Consider the following 21861-nt stretch of genomic DNA (forward strand, 5'->3'; position numbering starts at 1 on the left):
TCCCCACTCCCTTCCCCCTCGAAAGCATCACTCACCACGAGCTTTTACAGAGGAATGAGGCCACCTTTCAAGCCGCTAAAAATTTTATTAGGTACAAAACACAGTTTACAGCAAATAGTATAAGCCACGCTCCCAAAGCTTCGTGGGGTTTTGACAGCTGAATTTCACGTAAACTGAGAACATCAAAAGCAGGGCACAGGCTTCCCTTCACACAGAACCAGTTAAACAACAAAACTAAGTCCAACTAAAGCACATGGAGCAGGAACAGCCTTAAAGCACACCCTTTCCAATTTAAATTTATTTCAACTTAGCATTAAGCTACTATTGCTATTTTGGGTTTAAGATAAATACTACAGATGAAATGCTATTAAAAAAAAAAAACAACTGTAAAATTACTTTTCTGGAAGGCAAAGACAGTTTCAGACTACTGAGGATTTCAACTTGGGTTGGGCAGGCAAGATAATCAGTTTAGTGCAGTAATTTATATTCAACCCGGCAGAAGGCTCTGTTTGAGAAAAACTGGCTGATTTTGTAAGAAAAAGAAAAAGATTAACTGTACTGGAGTACTGCAGACATGAAGTACATCCTCAAATTATTTACTGGGAATTAAACCAAAACCAAGGGCCTTCAATTTCCTAAGGTTTTTAAATGCTGGAAAATGCAGGCTATTTGCTCTTCCAAAAAAAAAAAAAAGAGGAAAACTGTTTCTCCATAGCTGTTTACTGAAGACTGAAGGAAGCATCCTGTTTTCCAGCATGACATGGAATCTGTGGAATAAGCACCTCACGTATTTTTAATGCTGAAAACCTTAAATAAAATGGAACTTGGGCCCAGAACAACAAAAATTCTTCTGAATTTGCACTGAGCAACAAGAGGTACAAAAATCATGGCCAAGTGCTGCTCCAACTTGAGAATGACTGTTTTGACATTCCTGGAAAGAGAACAGGAATTCCAAACCACAGTGCTGCTGCAAGGCAGTTCCTGCATGAAGGAAGCACAGACTGACATAACATTTCAGGGACTGTGGCTATGGACAGCAATTGCTCCAATGTTCCCAGGGGCCCGTGCTACCCTACAGATGAACCTGATGAAGCTGTGTTTACCCACAATGAGAGCTGGGAGAAAGAAAAAACACCACTGTCATTTAAGGCATTCTAGAAAAAGCATTTGACTTGTCTCTGTGCCTGTGGAGCAGAAAAGGAGGGAGTCCCAGACCAACCATGACACGCTCACCCTGTGTCCCGCATGTGAGAAGGGCCCAGGCCCCATAGGTGCTCCATGGTCTCATCCCAGGAGAACACCTGCTTTTTCTGGAACATGCCCAGGAGTCCATCTGTTCAATCACCTGGACTTCTTTCCTGAGTCTCCATGTCTCAGCTTGGCTCAAATGTCCACCATATCCACCAGAGCAGAGAGGTGGAGCTCAGAGGCAGCCTCGGCCTCCTTGGTGGCTCTGAGGAGCTGCTGCAGGTGTTTGAGTCTATCTGACAGCGCAGAGCTTTGCTCCAGCTCCGGAACCTTGTGTCCCTCCTGACTCCCAGCCTGGGCAGAAGGAAATGAGATAAGACTGAGTCTTTCTCCCGAGGTAATAACCACTACAGGTTTTGCAGCTCCTGCACTCCTCAGAGCTTTAGTTTAACTCAGAACTGCCTTCTCTTACCTCTTGAGCAGCTGACATGGGACTCTTCACCAAGGGGCAGGTGGCAGCTGGGGTGGAGAGCAGAGACTGAGGGAGATAGAGAGGAAGACCCAGGAGATCCCCAAGGGGCTCCATATCCTCAGCTAGATATTGGTGCAGCTGCTCTTCAAACCTGGACAGGAAGGGCAAGAGCACCAGTCAGATGGCAGCCTGGCTTCGGCCGTGTAACCAGTGCGTTACACTAAGAGGTTTTTTGGATTCAGAAGTATCTGATCTCCACAGCCATATTCATAATAACAGTCTGATGTACCACACTGCAGCTATCAAAATCCATCACAGAGGACTGTGGTACAGAGAGGAGCCACACAGACTGAAGAGACTCAACTTATGGGAAGGCAGAAGAGACAAAAACCTCTTGGACCAACCTCAACAGCTTTAGTTCTTCATCTTTGTGATCTGCAATGCTACAAACTGACACCCCAGAGAGAACTTCATAGACATTCATGACACTGGGGGACACACAGACCACTGTACACACTGTACTGCTTCAGTTCTGGTGGTGTGACTGACCATGGAGTTTCCAACCATTCCTGAGAACTCCAAGAATTTCTACCATCCTGGACTGTTCCCCTGTTGCACAAAGGAAATAGTAGGGAACTGCCCTGATGTGCTTGATGAAATCAGATGGAACTCAAGACAGTCAGGGCTCTTTTCTAGCAGAGTTTAACTTCCTATTCCATACAAGGTACAAATGGTTTACAGCCCTGGGCTGAAGCTGCAAGGAAAAGATGCTGCTCTGGGAACTTACCTCTTGTTTTCTACTTTTTCCAGTTGCAACTGTGCTAACAAACGCTCCTGGGCCAAGGATGTGTCTCCGAATTCATCTGTGCTTGGAATGCTCACTTCCTGAACTGGCAGGATGCTCATGCCAGAGCCATACTGACCTGGGACCAGGGAGATACTGTGTGGTTTCTTAGAAGACTTGGGAGATTTTATCTTTGATCTGAAGAGGGGAGGAAAAAACCAATAAACAAAACCACATTAATTGATATGAGTGTGTTGATTTTTTCCCTCTTATCTTGAAGCTTGGAAATAGCAGGGAGTGAGAAGCGATCATTTTGAGAAATAATGCCCTTGTGCCAGGGTCCAACACAGCATCACCTGTGCATGGGATTAGAGAGGAACTAATCTGACAGGAGCATAGGATTCACCCCAAACATCACCCACTACACAGCAGAGCTGCAGCTAAGCTGCCAAGACGGAAGAGAGTGGCTTCCATCTGAACATGCCTAGGGAAGTGAGCTAGACTTGACATCTCGAACACTTTAATGCCACACAGCTCTAAGGCATCCTTCCCCCTCAACCTATCCCTTCCCCCTCAACCTATCATTTTCTCAGACTCACATTGTTTTCCCGCTATGCTTTGCACAACTCCAAAGCCTCAGCGGCAGGTTTTTTTTTGACAGAAGTTAATTTCTACACTTTCAGCACTCCCCAAGCAATCCACTTCTCTGAGAGCTGTGTAACTCTGCACAAATAAAATCTACTTCCTACTCTGTTTCAGCACAGCCTTTACATCATTTTAGGGAGATGTACACAAGCAGATGTACACAAGGAGGATTCCAAATGCTACTTTTCAGCACCCCACCTCTCATGGCCTTGCCGGATCTCCTCCTGTGTCCGCAGCCTGGCTTGGTCCCATGAGAAAGGCACAGTGTAGTTATTTAAATGCTCCTTGAAGAAGTACACGCGAATCTGACCATCTTTGCTTACAGCTTCTGTGAATAAACCCAAACCCAACATTTATCATTTGCACAGGTTTTCTCCTTCAGAAGAACAGCTCATTATTGAAGAGGCAATTTGGGACAAGAGTAATTGTTTACTTTCAAATAGATTTCAAACAGAGTCTGGGACAAGCGTCATTAATCAACAGAACTGATAATTAACTGTGGCAGCCTGCCCTCCCTGCTGACACAGCTTCTGAAGGGTAACTCTTAGGCCTTTGCTTGATTCAAATCCTCTCCCATTGGGAGGGCAGGGCTGAAAGACTCTAACCAGAGCCACATTTGTAGTCACAGGATCAAGTTAAGCCATAACCAATACTAAATACATGCTCCAAAGGGAAGACACATGCAGAATACAGCAGGACCACAGCTGCCTCCCTGCTACACATCACTTGCTGCCATATGGAAAGGCACCACTGGCAATGTATTAAATACCATCACGAAAGAAGCATCATCCATGCCACAGGAGGATACAATACCTGGAGCAACAGGCAGTTTGGGAGGTTTCCAGTCTCTCAGTTTATGATCAATACAGACTGCCAAGATACAATCCCAAGGGATCTCATCAACAGAAGGTCCATCTTCATCAGAGTTCCCAGTTGCTCTGGTTTTCCAGTTTTGGTAAGTTTTGCTCAGCATATTCTCCACCTGAGACTGGATCAGTGGTTGAGTGTGGGAAGAACTTGCAATCTGAGAGACATACTGAAAAATCATGTGGCAAACAGGACGCCAAGGAGCTGTGGAACAAAAAAAAAAAAAAAGAAGTAAATTTCAAGAATTTGTAACAGAACCAACACTGCACAGGCACATCTTGGAGAACAACGTGCCACCAAGAAGACATTGGAGTGTGAAGTACTTACCGCCTAAAGGAGGCAGATCTAAGTATGGGATCTGGAAGGACAGCACAGCCTTCTTCAGCCAAGCCAGGTGATCTGGCATGTTCCACTGCAGGTGAGGCAACACCTTATTACCCCCTGCTTCTGAAAACTCTGTGACAGGCCAAGACAAGTCACAAAAGTGCTCTGAGGATGCCACATCTGACAGGAACTGCAGCACACTGTTGTAGAGCTCTATGATGGCCCCAGGCTCCTGAGATGGCAGCCCAGCTAAACGCCTTTCCTTCCAGTCATGGTAGAAACGCTTGCCAAATTCTCTATCAATCCCATCCTCAATGTACTCCTGAAGGGTCTGGCTGCAGAGCTCAAGGGAGGCAGGACACTGGGACACCAACCAGCCCACAGCCGCAGAGATCTACAACACACAAAGAGGGAGGGTTGGAAACTGCTCTGCAGTGATTGGGACACAAAGGATTCAACCCTAAGTTTGAATAACATTCTCCAAGAGAATATGAAGCAAAAGGCAGATAAATCAGGCATCATCATACTTATATTTACAACAATAATTCTCTAGCTAGGTAGCCACAAACTGAATTTCCACACAGCAAGCTCAGGAACAGACAAAGAAGAGGCTGTTCACATGAGGTAGAGGTACGCAGTGGAATTCCCTGCTGCCGGATGCTGGGGTTGTTGAAAACTTATCCAGGAAAAATTGGACAGATTCACAGAAATTAGCCCAGGGTGATGATATCATGTCGGACTGTGGCAGTCCTCAAAGTGCAGACCTAACTTGTGAGGGTTTGTGGGGGAGCATCACTCCAGGCTTGTCAGGGAGAGATCTGTATGATTGTATTCCTGTACAGAACATGAGAGGTAGAGGCATCTCAGTCCCATCCACCAAGATGGGATAACTCTGGATGATCTCACAGCAGCCAGAACAGCTACATAGGGTCCTCAGCATTTTAGGACTAAGAGCTTAAGGATAAAATGGTTTATCCACCACCAGCACTCCTCTGTTGGACAGCGACACAGGCAGGGCAGACAAGAGTGGGTTTAGGTAATCCATGAATTTTGGTCTCAGTGCAGTTTTCAGTATTTAATTTTTTACCTTGTAAGAAATGCCACTGATCTCTGGTCAGTGAAAATAGAGCAGTCACAAATAAGGGAAATTAATTCCTGCATCTTGCTGTTCTTACCCTTCTGGTGCCTTCTAAGTCATTGACAGAGCCTGGGAGCTCTACAACAGTGTAGTCTGAAATAAGATGGGCTGAAATCAAGTCCTGGAGCATCAAACCTTAAAAAATAAGAAAATTCATCATGTACATAGAGTAAGAACACATGTCCTTGGGCCACATGCTCTGCATTACATTCACTGCATTGCTGCTTCCCTCCATCTCTGCCCACAGACTCTCAGGATCAAATACTGTGTGTGAAAGAAAACTGGAAGCCAAAACTGGCGAGCTCTTAAGGCCTCAAGATATTAAGGAAAGCCCTGGGGTGTGCTGTACTTCACAGCCTCTTGCTTTAACTGTAACTAGGAGGCTGCACTAGTCACAAGACTTATACTTCGGGCAGCCCAAAACATTCATTGTTTCGAGACACAAAAACAATTACATACCATCTTCTACTTCTTTCTCCGCAGCCTCCTCTTTCTGACTGGGGACTAGAACCACCAAGGGAACTATGGGGTGGAAAGGTTTCACCTGAAGCAGCTGTTTCAGCTGCAGCAAAGCTGAAAGCCAGTAAACATCATCTTCTGCAACATCTTCACTGGTAACTCGGGGGGGCAGGAGAAGAACGAGGCCACTGGTCCCAAGCAAGTCCTTTTGTGTCTCAGCCAAATCAAGTTCTGAGTCAGAGAGCGCACCATGTGCCACCTAGATAGGCAACAAAGATGACAACAATAATGTACCTAAACAAAGCTATTTCCACAGTAAAATCTGCAGTTTATTGTCACTGCCACTCAGCTTTGACATCCTTTTCCTGGAGCTCTACACAACCTAAGACAACAAGCTGTTTTCAGGCCAACATGGATGCAGCGTCTAATAGGTGAGCTAAGCACAGAAGTGCCCTTCACCACCTGCTTTGGGACCAGGAATTGATGATTCAGGTTCTACTACTACAGGTATTTCTCAGCTGATTGAAAACAAAGAAAGAACTCCATCTTTTTCACACCTTTTCAATAACCCTATCCCTCTCTCTTAAATTGGAAATGCAAGATGTGGCTGGGCGTGTTTATTCTATGCCATCTGTTAATAGTGGGGTGTTATTTTCTGTTAATTGGGCCACCTGTTAAATCTAGGCAGGGCAGTTTTCTTCATCTCTTCCACAAACCAATCCTCTCTCTGGGAAATATCTTCTGTAAATGGACCATTAAGTGTCACTGCATGGCTGATAAAATTACGTCATCCCCTTGTGAGATGCTCTGCCCAGGGGGAGGAGCCAAACATTCCTTCCTGGATATAATGTGAGATTTGGAACACAACAGTCAGGCTTTCCCACTGGATTCCCAGAGGAAGACCAGGCCCATCTACACCACTACTGAACCTTCAGATGAAAACTCCACCCTTCTAACAGGATCACTGTTTCAACAGAACCACACCTGCCACTGCAGGAGGACTGCTACCAACACCGTGACACACAGAGAGTCAGGTCATATTCTGACTGTCAGTGCTGTTTTGTATTACTGCATTTTTATTTTTATATTTATAGTTAATTTTATTTTCTTTTATTTTTTCCTAATAAAGAACTGTTATTCCTACTCCCATATCTTTGCCTGAGAGCTTCTTAATTCGAAAATTATATTAATTCGGAGAGAGGGGGTTTGCATTTTCTGTTTCAAGGGAGCCTCCTGCTTTCCTTAGCAGACACCTGCATTTTCAAACCAAGACACCCTCCCACTATCATCTCCCTCCATCTGACAGGACGCAATACCCACTAGAAAAGAGCCCAGCCTGCTTTTATGGCCTTTTAGATATCATGAAATTGTTCTCACCTACCTTTATACACACACTGACTTTAATGCTTCTGGTCCCCTGCACGCCAGGAGAACTAAATAACGTCAGCGTTTGAATTTTGCCTTCTGTATGTGAAGCATTTTTCTCACAGTTTCTGCGTCCCATAAACTTGGCTTTCAGCCAATCCATCAGTATCCTAGCAAACAAAAAATAGGGCTCTGAGGGGTTTTGTTGTTGAAACCGGCATTTTAGGGTTTTAGTATCAGCATCTCTAAGATACCACAATCTATCATAACCCTATAAATTTAGGTTATGATAAATAGACCTAATAAATAGCTATAAATTTTAATGAAATTATCTATCACGGTTTTGTTTTCAGTATGAGCAAAAGGAATTAAACAATGTTAAAGAATTCAGATCATTGTAATAAATTACAGCTATATCGTTTAGAGTACTCTGGAGGGAAAAAAAAAAAGCTGGAAATCTGAAATGGTACAGGCAAAATTACATCAAGGACTGTGTACTACTAATCTTCTTCTACCTAAATAAAAGAAGTCTGCCCTATTTGAGAAAGGGACCCAGCAACCAACTCTTCAACATACCTATTGGGATCATCCTTGGAATATTCATCATCACTGGGCAAAACCAAGAGTGCCTTCCAAAAAACTTGTTCTTGTTTAACTGGAATATGTGCCGTGATTAATGAGACAAGATCCAGGGGAGTCCAAGCTAAATCACTTAGAGAGAGACAAAAGAACTGGTGAAAAGATCCACCTATTTCACAGCTGAGGAATGTCTCTCTTGCACTGAACAAGTTACAATACTATAGTGTATTGACCAGTTAATTCTTTGGATCTGTTCCTCATCCTTCAAGAACTGCTTCAAGAACATCCTTCAAGAAAAGCTGCTAAACCTGACACACGAGCCTTACTCTGGGAATTTCAGGAGCACATGCGTACTGCTTCACTTCCACACTGATCCAACATACACCCAGGCCACTGGAGAGCATGAGGAGCCATGGGAAGCCAGATCTTCTGCTGCAGTTCAAATATCTCAATCAATATTTTCCGACCACAATCCAGGTCACTGATAGCTCATTTACTCCTCTACCCTCATAGCCCATCCCAGGCCCCATCCCATCTAGGTACAAAGTCACACCCCATAATACCCATCAGATCCTTAAAATTACACCCAGGAGGATCATCTGACCCAACACCTTCATTAATCTAATGGAAGGTGTCCCTGCCCATGGCAGGGGGATGGAATGGACAAAATTATCTTTAAGGTGCTTTCCAACCCCAGCCATCCTATGATTCTATGACCTTCCTGTTCTCCTTATTCCAAAATACCCCCAGAAGCAAGGCTGCAAGCAGACATTCAGGCATGGTTGGCCATACCTTCTGGCCACTTCTGGTATCTCTGGCACATCTGCTACAGCATGCTTCTAAAGAAAACAAGAACCAAACCCCAGCCTACCTTACCAACTGCTGGTAGAAGTGCTGAACTTTGATTTCATGCACTGTCTTGTTTCTCAGCAAGTTCAATCTAGAAATGAAATATTCTTAGCTGTATATTTTATGTGTATGTATATAAATATGTGTATAAACACATACTTCAAACAAATCTAAGAACACTGAGGCCTGGGAAATATTACAGAGGCCTCAGAATGTTGCTGTTAACAGAAAAATTTATTTGGATTTTCAGTCTTGGTGATGACATTTATGGAGAAAGTATTTTGGAAGTTATTTAAGAATAAACAGTTCTGCAAACCCACTGTAACATTCACAATGAAAGAATTTTTGGTAACTTATCTTCCAAAAATCAACCAGATTTCCTACTGATGCCACTGGAAGTATCCCTCACCTCGTGCAAGAGATTCCTAGCTTTCCTCCATTCCCCAGGTTAACAAATCTCTTGCACAAGTTCTCCATGGCAATAGGCCACTCTGCACTGGGGGACAGTGCTTTCAGTTGATGTTTGGAATCCAAGCCACAGGGAGCAGCTGGAAATGCCCTCATCTGACGTTTCAACTTTGTCCGAGCTACCACTGCTTCCCTCCACCTTTGGAAAAGAACAGATAAATAGGTCACATTCATGAACTCTTCTGCAGACCTCCACACCAGATATTTGTAAAATGAACACCACAACAACCACAACACACTGAGCATATGGGCAGGAAAACGAGTGATCAGCAGAAACAATACAAGGATAAACTATTACAAGTTTCTAGACAGAATGAAGCTGGAATCTCCTACTAAGCTCCTTACCTGACTACAACAAGATGTAATCCTCTCCCCACATACAGTAATTTAGCAGAGGCTGGTACTAAGACTGTAAGGTCTACCCTTATCAAGGAGATAAGACAGATAAAACTGTCTCAGAAAGAACACAACCAGACAGTGGTAGTTTCATCTCTGTTAACTGCTCCATGCCAATGCTCCCAAGTGAAGCAGCCGTGTCCCAGGGTGGTAACTCACCGTTGTAAGTATTTGCAGAAACACTGGAGCTCCTGAAGAGTTTCCTTGGCAATCTGGAAAATCTCATCCTCCAGAAAGAGCTCCATGAAGTGGCCACACACTTCTTCTGAACACCGGGCAATCCGGGCTTGCCTGTCTCTTTCTAAGGCGCATCTGGTTCCAAATAAAACAAACCAAGACTGCTAAGGTGAAGACCTCCAGCGGATGCCAATTCAGTGGGCTGAGATGCAAACAGGGAAGTCCATGACATTTAGGAAACTCTTGGGAAGGCAAACTACTGCATGCAGCACATTGTACATACCTTAACTCATTGACTGAAGCTTCTTTAACACTCTCCTTTATTACTTCTTCCATTAATTCCATACCCAGCAACTGGCTCAACTGCTTTATTAACTCTTCTCTTTCCTGCTTTTGCCTGGAAGGACAAAGAAAAACTTTACATTGGCAGACTTGCTGCTTAGTTACACAAGCACTACATGCAGTTTGCCTAAAATTATTTCTCACTATCTGGTTTCTAAATAAACAGCTTTGCATGGAGCCAGGTTTCCCTTAAAAACACCTTAAGCAACCTGATCTAGTGAGTGGCATCCCTGCCCATGGCTGGGGCTTGGAACTAGATGATCTTTATGGTCCTTTCCAAACCAAACTATTCTAGGATTCTATTTAGTCTTACCCCAATAAGCTACAAACAAGTAGCTCACTCAGAAGGAAAAGTTCCTGCATACAGAGGATGCATGTCCCTCTCTGGAAGCTCTGGAAAAATAAAAGTTCCTAAATTTCCCACTCACCATTTTCACCATGGCTCTGAGGCAACCAAAATGCTAACCAGCAGATCACACAAGAATGCAGAGGGGAGCCCTGCCTGTACAATCCCAGGGAAATTCAAGGTGAGACTGTTCTGCCACCATGGCAGAAAGACAAAGGCCTTGAGCAGAGGCACAAGGACTCAGGTTGGCACCAGCTGTCCTTACATTGTCTGGGGTCTACCCAGCCCACTGTGCCCCACAGCCAAAGTAGTGCCTCACCTCTCCTCCTCCACTCTGCGTCGTTCCTCCTGAACACGCTGCCTTTCCACACTGAGCATGTTTCCAGCCACTTCTCTGAGGATCTCCCCCATCACTTCAGTCACAAGTTCCTCAATGGTGGCCTCTGAGGCACTGTGCAGAAACAGCAAATCTCTTCTCAAAGCCAGAATTGTTTCATTCAAAGCCCCAGGTCTATATTTTCTCAGCCACACCTTGCTCTCTATGGTGGGCTGACTCCAGCCATTAGCCAAGCACACACACACTGATACTGGCTCACTCCCCTCCCCACATTGGGACAGGGAAGAAAGTAGGAAGAAAAAAAGGAAAACTCGTGGATGGAAATAAATACACACTGTAATACAGAAAGGCAAACCCCCCACTCCCCCATCAAGCAAAGTAAATGCAGCCAGTCATCACTTCCCATGGGAAGGGCAATACCCAGACAGTACCCAATCAATGTCCACCCTGAAAGCCACAAATCTCCAACTTCTTCCTCTAACCCAGTTTTATTGCTGACCATGACATCACAGGGAATGGACTTTAGTCAGCCTGGGTCAGCTATCCCACTCAAACAGCACTGGAACAACAACTGTTTGGGTCACATCCCACATCTATGACTCGACCAACTGCCCTGGAGAGAAAATTTATCAGAAGCAGAGAAGCAGACAGATCTGGACTTGCTCCTCTTGTCCCCTTTTGGGCACCTTCCCTTCCATAACCAGGCAAAGCTTCCAGAGGTTTGGGTCAGCCTTCCCTTAAGGCTAGAGCTGGGATGTGACAGACATCTGAAGAAAGGTCTGCTTTCCCTTCCGCTGCATCAGTAACATAGTCTCCATCACAGACCTGGCAGTGCTTAGTTTTACCATCTTCACACATGGTGCTGCTATGGCAAGGGGCAACTGTGGTGACAGACCCCAGGAGAACCTGCAAGAAATGCTCTTTACCAGATAGCAGCAGCCACGTAAGCTGCTCCTGCTCTGCCCACTTCTCTGCACTCTCCTTTGAGGACATCATGCACAAGCCCATCCACCACTTCAGCAATGTCCTGCAACACAGCAGAAGAAGCAGCTGAAACAAGGTGTAGTCCTTCTCAGGAGTAAACTGGGAGTAAGGTTCTCCAGCCTTCCTTAACTGACCGTAATTCACAGCAGCATCTGTGTTTCTGCTTACAAACAGAGCCAACTTAACCAAACACAACAGCCTGCAAACTTCAGACTATTTAGACTATCTAAAAGGTTACTAACAGCACAGAAACAAAAGCAGATTTTTGTACTAAATATGGGCAAATCAATTCAGGAAACCATAACTGAGGAGAGACTCTTATTTTCTTACCTTAGACTTCCATTCTAGCTGATTTAATTCCAAATTATCAGGTCTACCTTTCACTGAAATTTGCCATTCTCTATGTAGAATATGACAACTGTACTGTACAAAGCAATGAGACTCTCTGAGACTGGTTCAGCATCAGCATACAAAAACTTGTGTGGGAGGGAGAAAAACAGCACAGGTAGATGGGGTACACATTCAAGACCCAGCATTAATGGTCATGTACCTACAGCAAGAAACTTTTGTCATGTCTCATTTGACATACATGCATGTTACAAAAAAAATTAAATACCCTAAGAACTTGGTTACCTTTTGTTATATTTCACAGATCTTTCCCAAATATTTCCTGATGGGTTTAGATTTCCCTACCTCATCTGAGTAACCAGGCTGAGGCTTTGAAGGGGGAGGCTCAGGCTGTGCAGCAGGCTGGGAGATGGGCTGTGCAGAAGGCAAGACTGGCACCAGCTGACAAGGCAACAGCGAGGGCAGAAGATGAGATGGGGACTGGACTCTCACTACTGTGGCCTCTAGATCCACACCTCTGCTTTCCACTCTTCCTTCTTGGGAGGGAAAAGGAGAAAAATTAAGGAAACCACATCAGTCACAAACAGAAGCAAATTTTTTCTTCAAAAAACCGGCTTGTCTGATAAAACTCAGCAGGTCATAATATAAACCTATAAGAGCAGTTTGTTGCCTTAAAGTTATATTATAGAAATTAATTTACATTTATGAATATTTTATACAAAACATTTAAACATTTAATTGCACATTACCCTCATTACCAAGCACATGTATTTCCAACAAAGCAACTGTTTTATGTCAGGCCCACCTGGCACCTACACACACTATCTGTACTTCCAGCAAGGACAGAAAAGCACACATTCAGCTAACCTGAAAAATGACATGTTTATACACACAGAGGCAACAAACACCTGCAAATAAAAAATATGCAAACTACAAACGGAAGTTGGTTTTCCAAAGTAGTCACACATTTGTTATTTCACTTATGTTGGCAAAATTTGGCTCAATAGAGAATTTTCTGAATTGGGAAATAGATTTTATTAATCAGGTTGTTCTTGGCTTTTACAGATACATAAATACACCTCAGCAACCTGGTCTAGTTGAAGGTGGTGGAACTTGATGCCATGTCAGGTGTTGGAACTTGATGAGCTTCAAGGTCCCTTCCAACTCAAACCATTCTGTAATTCTCTTGCAATTTAAATTCTAGTCCTTTCACTACATCTAAATTATCATGCAGTTTCAATCTCTGAGCCACAAACAGCTTCTGCCTTGACAGTGTAATCTGAGCAGTAACTAAAATGCAGGTTTGCTCTCACCTGTTGCTTCCACACTGGGTTTTTGGCTACTGCCGGCCTGATCCACAGTGGTGCTTCCACCAATGTATTTGTTCTGCCCATTGAAGCTGGACACAGGCACATGGTGGGGCACTGGGGGCAAGGGCCCCCCGTTCACAACCTCGCCAACAGAGACAGTGAGCTTCTGGCTGACAAACAGGGATTTCCGTGGCTTGGGTAATCCATCTGGCTCCAGGAAAGCCGAGCGATTCAGCTCCACATAACCACTGGGGAAAAACAAAAAATTAACAACCAGGCATATGTCCACAAAGCTCCGGTAACCTACAGGCTTTCAATTCTGAAACTTATTGGTTCAAAACAGAATGTTGACAGGAATACATGACTAACTGGCATCCTCAAGGTTTTTTTTTCCTTTCCCAGTCTCTCAAAATTCCGAGTTTGGATGAACACACCTTACAATGCATGGATTTTCATGGCAGACACTTATCTGTGAACTGCTGTCCTCCAATATCCTCTGACAGCTGGTTTGCACTGTTCAACTTCAAACTACTCTACAGGCATCACTATAATGCCAGTTTCCCATGAAACAGAACTGTGTCCTTATCTCCTATGGAGACCCATCCCCTGTTCTTGGCCCATTCTTTCCAACCTTCAGGAGCAGCTCCCCCACATTACCCCCTTTGCCTGACATCAGGCTCACCCCCCCAGGCATCACTTTCCTCACACTCACCCATCTGATACACTCAGGCCGTAATAACTTATAAAATCAGTTGCCTCCTCACAGTCTTTGAATAGCAGCATGCGGACAAGGTGGTCCAAGGGGAACGCTGTACTTCTCTGGGTGCTCACAGTGTAGGCAATATTGAGGGATTTGAGACCATCCTTACGAATCTGGGGGAAAAGAAAAAGCCACATAGCTACTAGGGAAGAACCCAAAATAAACCATAAAGCGTACAATAAACGTGATAATCATGTTTAAATGCACCAATACTTTGTCATCAAGTATCGACACAAACAATTATTTAGAATTGCAACTAACTTTTTAAATGCTACACACTTGCTTTCTAGTTTCTGTTCCTCTTTCATGATACTTGTTTTGAACATATCCCTTTGTGATTCTTCTGCAGAAAAAACCTTGCAAGGTCTTCTGAAAGTACGGACTCATATTTCTTTGCAGGACTCTCAGGCCTGCTTCTCTGCTTCCCAATTTCCCAATATTTCAGGGAAGTATTTATTTGCACACAATTACAAGAAAAAAAAAGAGCATTTCAGTATTTGCCTTTCATATCACAGCAAAAAGGTCCTGATAAATTTTTTAACACTTCTAAAAAAGTAGTAACAATGTTATCTTTATGGCTCAATTTCTACTAAATTTTCTGCTGATTTCCCCTCAAATCCCAGACTGTCTTACTCATTAAATAATTTAAAAAACATCCATCTGTTTTTTCCTCACCTGGTTGAAATAACAGTGTAAGAGGCAGGCATTCAGATAGGAAGCTGCTTGCACAAGCTTGAAAAACCTCACAAAATTGTTGCTGTTTAATGCAGCAAAAGCTTGAACTGCAAATCTAACTTCCGGTGAGTTTCTAACCTCTGGATGAAATTGTTGAACTTCTCTGTGGAGACAAAAGACAGGGACAAAACTTTTGCTTCAATACTGAACAATCAACAGCAACTTGCAACAGCAAAGAATTAAAATCAAGAGCATTACAATTTGTCTGGATTTTATTCTAAACTCAATTCTTCCCAGAGGTAAAGAGAGAAAACAAATGATGTCTTGTTCTCACCTGAGAATATCACCCTTGTTCAGATTCAGCAAGACATTATAACCTCGGAACTCTGCTTCACTCTTGCAGAAAATCCCCTTGTTAGCTAAGTCCTGATACATCTCCTTCAAGCTCTGCAGGCATTTAGTCATGTTCTCATTGTTAATTTTAGCATCAAAGGAGGACATGGGCTCTTCACACAAATGGTGAGCACAGTGGATGTGAAAGCGAGTGCACTTCTCAATCAGAGACACCATCAGCGGGTTGCAGAGGTGTTGCTGGGTTATATCCTAACAGAATGAAAAAGAACACATTACATGTATTTTTAAACTAGTTGAACAGTGCAGTCATCTGGCACTACCACTGGAAAACCCATTTCACTGTGCTTTGAGTCACTCTGCAATTCAAAACATTTCAACAACTATCGCTTTTTGCTTCCTTTTTTTACAGCATGATGGGATCTTTTGTTTTTTATCACCAAACACCTCCATCCACAGTGCTTACCTTTCTTATTCCACGAGTTCTGTTCCAGACAAAATCATACCATTCTCGGTAGTTTCCTTCTCCTTGATCCATAATATTTGTCACTAAATAGTCCATGGTCATGCTCAGTACCTCAGAGGGTCTCAGTTCATGGGGCAAAGGTTCCTCCTGATCTGCTGAAGACCTGCTATATTCCTTGATTGCTGCTGCATGATCCACCTGCAAGAGGTGAGGAAAAGAATAAAAACCTAAGTATGTACAACTTCCCAGCAGTAAAGAGGATTTCATCCCACCTATGCCTTTAACTTCAGTAAGGAGTTGACTGAAGTGTTGACTTAGTCTCAAACTCATAACCTTTAAGACAATATATAGCTATAGATAATTACATATAATACGTAATTACAGCTTTATACAGAACTATACAGAAGTATAGCTCTAAATAACTGAATAAAAGACATGACAGAATGAAAAAGCAAATCTTGTTTTCCAGAATTCAAAGGCAATAATTAAACAGCTTACAGAATTTTTGTACCAGAATTACCTCTGTAATCAGTTAAACAATACTGACAGCTCCAATGAGCATGAGACATACTGATATCCTGGGAATCTCATACCTTATCAGTGCCTAGAAGCAATTCAAAGATGCTGAGCTGGTTTCTTGTCTCCCTCATGTAACGCTCCTTTTCAGGACACATATCTGGGCAAGTACCAACAACAGTTTTTGCTTTGCCAAGATCAGTCCTTTTTATTCGAGCTAAAAAAAAAAAACCACAGAAAAAATTGAACAAACACTAAGCATCCCTTGGGTCTTGGGTTTTTTGTCTTCACAATAAGCTATTACCCTGATGTGCCAAAACAGCCCTGAGCATGCAAGACTGTACCCAAACTTTGGTATAGTCACAAATGGACAAGGATGGGGGTTCTCCCCACTCTGAGGCCTGTCCAAGTATTGCACATATTGCGAGCTTTGCTGAAAAGACTGAAGCTTTTAAAAAACACCCACTGTTTTTTGTCCTAAGGAACAGCAAATTCAAAATTCTGCATTGAGTGGACAAGAAGTCCATCAATATTAAAAATAAGATCTTAAATTAGAAATAGGATCAGTTTCGAAATGGCAAGAAAAGCATGGAAGCTGTTACAATCACCACTGTGAAACTAAAGGACATTTCTTGAAATAATTCTCAGTTATGTAATAGTTTGAATTTGGAGAAATACTAGAGATACTGGCACAAGTTGCTCAGAGAAGCTGTAACAGCCCCACGCCTGGAAGTGTTCAAGGCCAGACTGGATGGGGCTTGGAGCAACCTGGGATAGTGGAAGGTGTCCCTGCCTATGCCAAAGGGGTGGGACTGGATGAGCTTTAGGGCCCCTCCCAACTCAAATAATTCTGTTATCTGTGGTCCTACAAAACACAGTTAAGGCTTTGGGCAACCTTCTTTAAAAAGTCTCTAGAGAAGCACATCTCTCTATATGCCCTCCTTCACAGAAGATGGACATTCCACCCTTCCCTTTACACAAGACATTGCATGTACAATAAGTAGAACAGATTTGTGCGTTTTACAAGAAAAAAAATACAGAAAATAATACTCTAGGAGAGTATTTTATAGACTGTTCCACATTAAACACTCTTTTAAGCCATTTCCATAATATCCCAACAGCTTTGCCACAAAACCCAAACACTTCTTCCATCCAGAGAAGCAGATGACACACTCATTAACTTATGTTAATTACCTTGTCGCATGATTTTGTCCCTCTGGTCCAAGAGCCTATATCTCTCTTCAGATGTCTCAGCCACCAATCCCACCAGGTTACTGAGAGATGACAGCGAAGCTCCCAAGCCCTCTGAGCTCTGCCCTTCAGAACTGGAATCAAACAGCTCTGCTTCAAACTGCAGTGCCTTTCGAAGGCCAGGGTTCTTTGCTGGAGAACTAAAGCAGAAGACTTTTCTATTAATAATAATATGTTAGCACATGCCCTGGTCTTAATCAGTTCACTGCTATTTAGAATGCCAGCATCTCTTCAGAAGAGTCTTTTGTTCACAGGGAAACATGAACAATGTATGGACGTGCTGTGCTAACACCAGCCCCGGGAGTTAATCTGGTTAAATCCTCAGCACTGCCCTGACAATGCTGCTAAGAGCTCTGGCATTGTGGAGAAAGTCCTAACAGAAAAGACTTACTGAAAGTGTCATAGAGGAGACAGAAATGGATGGGTTTTGTAGCATTTTGCAACACTATGGCACAGCAGTTTGTATTTTAAGTTAGGAACTGGCTTGCTGGAGACAAACCCAATTTTCTTTCTACAGCAACAGAGATTATTAAAAGATTTTACACGGCCAAGTACAAACATGCTTTTTAAATCAAGGAATACTAATTCCTTCATAATATATTACTAATTTTATAGTTATATGATTGCACATATCAAATTACTTTTGTCAGACTAGACAAACCATTGAGGTGTGACAAAGATGACAATCTTGCCACTTCTGTGACTGCCATGAACCAGGAAGACTGTTCACTTGAAGTGAGACAATGATCCAAACTACTCCAAAAATGAGACCCTCATTCCACAGAGCTCTAATTGCCTACAAAGGAAACTGCTTGCTTGAGAAGCTCATTGAATCACAACCACAAACAGTGTCATTACTGCTCAGTCCTGGTTGGGCTCAGCACTGTTTGTTCCCTTCCCTCATGCCTCACACTACAGGTGCTTTTATGAACAAAGTTTTTTACTTTCACCAAAATAAAAGACCCTAATAAGCCATTAGGAATATCCTTCTGACAAAGTGTGAGAGCTGAGTGCTTCTAATTCAGACAAATCAGAAAAGAAGGGAAGCAGCCTCCCTGAAGAGAATGGGACTATATTTGGCACACAGTGATCACTATTTTTCTCCAAGCTCCCCATTTCCTGACAGGTGGATTCCCAGAGGAGAGGACATACCTTCTCCCAGGCATGACACTGCTAGCAGAAGATCTTATTAAAGGTTTTCTAAGAGGGGAATGCTGATAGCTTTGCTCTTCACTGCTTTGTCTTCCTTCATCTTCACCTGCTTTCTTCTCCTTGGATGAAAATTCCCTTTTTGCTGGACCTGAAATCACACATAAATATGAAACCAGGTACCTGCCAAGTAGTTTAAGCAACAGCTTTTTCTTGACCCCACGGAGGTGGTGATGAATACTAAGACTCCCAGTTTTGTACATGCATGCAAAACTTCCACAACAATTTGTACTAGGAGCTATACCAAGTTTCCAACAATTGCTATCAAGGCCATTGTTCTATAAAGAATAAGTATTTTTCAAGACAATATCACTTAGCAATAATGATAATTAGCAATAAATGAAGTCTAATCCTGAACTGAATCACAATTCTCTCAAATTTGCAATATAATCCACAAGCCATAACTCCCTATGGGATACAAAATCCATTCTACCTGTGTAAATCACAATTCCAAGTGCTCCTACTGAAAGTATTTCTTTCACATATCCAAGCTTAGACTCAGGTTGGCATGAATTAACACTTGCAGGAAGGGAGAATTTCTTCTTCCAGAGACAATTTTTCCACCTGGATTTTTCCAGCCGGATTTCTTGAACCCTCAAAGAATAGTTATTTTAGAATGCTGCCACAGACATAACACCATGATAAAATTACACTGGCAAAGAGGCAGCCCTAGAGCTGCTGCTTCAGGATGTTAATTTCGGGGAGACAACTCAGCAGCTATTTGTTTCCTGGAAGGCAAGGCTGTGGTTGGTCAAAGCTGAGGTGAACCATCCATGTGCTGGCAGCTGAAGTGCACCCACAGGCTAGGATCTCACAGGCACACACACTGCATTCATGGAGCTAAAGAAAGGGAAGCACTTGACATTATAAGTATTCCCTTGGGGACTGAACAATCTCCTCTTGCCCTAATACCAAGCAGGGTCTGAAATCCAGGTTTCCCACATCTAAACTCTGTAGGTTGTTCTCTTTTTTTGGTTCAAACAGTGTCTAACTATTGATGCACAGAACAGCAACCTCAGCAGACACTGCAGAGATTCTCAGGACACCTTCCTTGGGTTGGTTCTCAGAACCTTTTCCTGAAAGCTAGAAGTTCACATTCCAGTCCATGATCTGAGGCAGGCAGCAAGGCATTTCAGACTGGGTTTTCTTATACCCCTAAAGAATATCCTACTTCTGGACAGAAGCACAAAGATGAATATCACCATATTGCTACTGTATATTACATTAAGGATTCAACCATGATATCGCCTACTAAGAGATAATTTAGGTATCATCCTCAGTACATCAAGGAAAAAAAGAGCAGCTGGCACGCTATTTATACATCATTCAGTAGTCTGGAAACACAGACTTACTTGTTTTCTTCTTTTGCCAAAATGTTACTATGTCTTTGTGCAACTCTTTTGCTTTTTTTCTGGCCAGAACTGCAGAGGCCTGAAAGGAAACAAAAGAACACGGAAACCTACTGGCATCGCAATACCGAGACACACAGTGCAGTTTTTCCCAGAGAAACATTTACTAATCCCCAAAAAATTATGATTGCTGCATTTTAATTTCACTTAAGACCTATATGCAATCAGCTGAATTGGTCTCCACGAGAAAGTGTTGCTTTTCTACAAACAAGAGTGTAGTTTTCATTACTGCTGGACCCACCCCAAGCACTCAGATTTAAGTCTTTCTTCATAGAATCAGAAACTGGATTGGGTTGGAAGGGACCATTCAGCTACACCCCCCTGTCCCCTGCCTTGAGCAGAGACACCTTCCACTAGACCAGGCTGCTCCAAGCCTCATCCAGCCTGACCTCGGACATTTCCAAGGATGGGGCAGCCACACCTCTGAGCAACCTGTGCCAGGGCCTCATCAACTTCAAGTAATTTCTTCCTGACATCTAACTCCTCTTTTAGTTTACACTGTTTCCCTTTGTCCTCTTCCAGTCTGTCCCTGTAAAAAGTTGCTTTCCCTCTTCATTGTAAGCCCCCTTTAGACACTGGAAGGGGCTCTAAGGTATCCCTGGACACCTCTCCAGGCCGAAAACTTCCAAGAGTTATGCCACTTCTGATACTCACATGATCAAAAAAGTGGAGAACAGCCATTTTTTTATTGCGCCTGGTCATGATCCGGCGAACTTTTGCGAACTGGCCGAAGTGCTTTTCCAGCACAGTCCTGTCGTTCAGGTAGTCAGGGATGTTCTTGCATTGGACAGCCGTCAGCTCGGCGGCTGGCAGGCCCCCCAGCCCCTCCGTGCTCTCGCTGCCGCGGCTCCGGCGAGCAGGGGCAGTGGGGGCCGCATCTGTAACGAAGAGGAACACGACAGCAGTCAGCAAGCGGGGAGACACCCGGGCGGCAGGCCTACCCCCCACCAGACTCCCGCCCACCTTCTCGGGCGGGCTCCCGGGCCTCGGCCGGCGGCGGCTCCTCGGCGGGTCCCCGCTCGGACTCAGGGCCGTCCCCACGCTCCCGCTGCTCGCGGGCCTGGCTGCGCAGCAGATCCTCCAGCGTGCGGCCGAACAGGATCCCGCCGCGGGGCCGGCTCAGCAACACCGCCCGCTTCTCCGGCGGCGCCGCCACCCGCCCGCCCGCCGCCGCCCGCCGCGGCGAGCGCTCCCTCTCCTCCTTCCGCTTCAGCCCCTTGGACGGCGGTTCCCCCAGATCCTCCGGCAGCACCCTCAGACTTCTCTCTTCCGGCCGCCCCAAAGCGGCGGTGGGACGTGAGAACGAGAAAGGCTCCCGCGCCACCGCCGCCTCGGGGCCCATCTCAGACGTGAAGGCGAAGGACGACGAGAAAGTAAAGGCGGCGGGGGCAGCCGAGCCCTTCTCTGCCTCGCCGCCTGACAGAGGCTTGAAGGCGGCGGCGCTCTCGGGCGCCTTGAAGCGGAACTCAGGAGCGGCGAAGACACCGCCGCCGCCACCTGACGCTTCGCTGGAGGTCGGGAAGCCGCCCAGGTTGGTGGGCGGCCTGAAGCTGAATCCCGCGTTCCCCGCCGGGGCCGGAGCCTGGCCCAGCGCGTAGGGCGGCGCGAAGGTGGCGGCGGGCGCAAAGGGAAGGCCGGCGGGGCCGCCGCCCTGGCCGAACACGGCGGGCTGCCCGAAGCGCAGCGGCGGCGGGAAGGAGGGCGGGCTGCGGAACGGGCCCCGCGCCGACATCGCTGCGGAGGCGGCCTCGGACCGCTGAACGAAACGCGACCCGCATGCGCAGTGGGGAGAGGCCCTAGCCATGGGGCGGAGGACGGCGTGCGCGAGAAAAGTGGGCGGGACTAC

General features: G+C 44.7%; 1 protein-coding gene across 1 annotated transcript; it reads right to left on the reverse strand.

Moving 5' to 3' along the window:
* Window positions 1-65: 65 nt before the first annotated feature.
* Window positions 66-21834, reverse strand: MCM3AP (minichromosome maintenance complex component 3 associated protein). Its single transcript, XM_036386667.1, has 28 exons — window positions 20979-21834; window positions 20670-20893; window positions 19959-20037; window positions 18550-18697; window positions 17341-17537; window positions 16224-16363; window positions 15631-15828; window positions 15148-15416; window positions 14814-14976; window positions 14091-14251; window positions 13382-13626; window positions 12414-12604; window positions 11663-11763; window positions 10719-10850; window positions 9995-10108; window positions 9694-9846; window positions 9080-9277; window positions 8693-8761; window positions 7819-7953; window positions 7259-7412; window positions 5878-6136; window positions 5456-5553; window positions 4284-4674; window positions 3903-4160; window positions 3288-3417; window positions 2448-2642; window positions 1661-1811; window positions 66-1542 (listed from the first exon to the last, which is right to left on the reverse strand). The coding sequence occupies exons 1-28, from the start codon at window positions 21817-21819 to the stop codon at window positions 1384-1386; spliced, it is 5553 nt and encodes a 1850-aa protein (XP_036242560.1). The 5' UTR covers window positions 21820-21834; the 3' UTR covers window positions 66-1383.
* Window positions 21835-21861: the final 27 nt, after the last annotated feature.

This window comes from Molothrus ater, chromosome 7 (assembly GCF_012460135.2).
Source record: "Molothrus ater isolate BHLD 08-10-18 breed brown headed cowbird chromosome 7, BPBGC_Mater_1.1, whole genome shotgun sequence".
Lineage (NCBI taxonomy): Eukaryota > Metazoa > Chordata > Aves > Passeriformes > Icteridae > Molothrus > Molothrus ater.

Coding starts and splice junctions, on each gene's coding strand:
- MCM3AP (XM_036386667.1), bottom strand. CDS start 21,819: ATGGCTAGGGCCTCTCCCCACTGCGCATGCGGGTCGCGTTTCGTTCAG. Junction 15,417..15,630: donor GAACTCGTGGAATAAGAAAG/GTAAGCACTGTG, acceptor TCATTCTGTTAG/GATATAACCCAGCAACACCT. Junction 4,161..4,283: donor AGATCTGCCTCCTTTAGGCG/GTAAGTACTTCA, acceptor TTTGTTCCACAG/CTCCTTGGCGTCCTGTTTGC.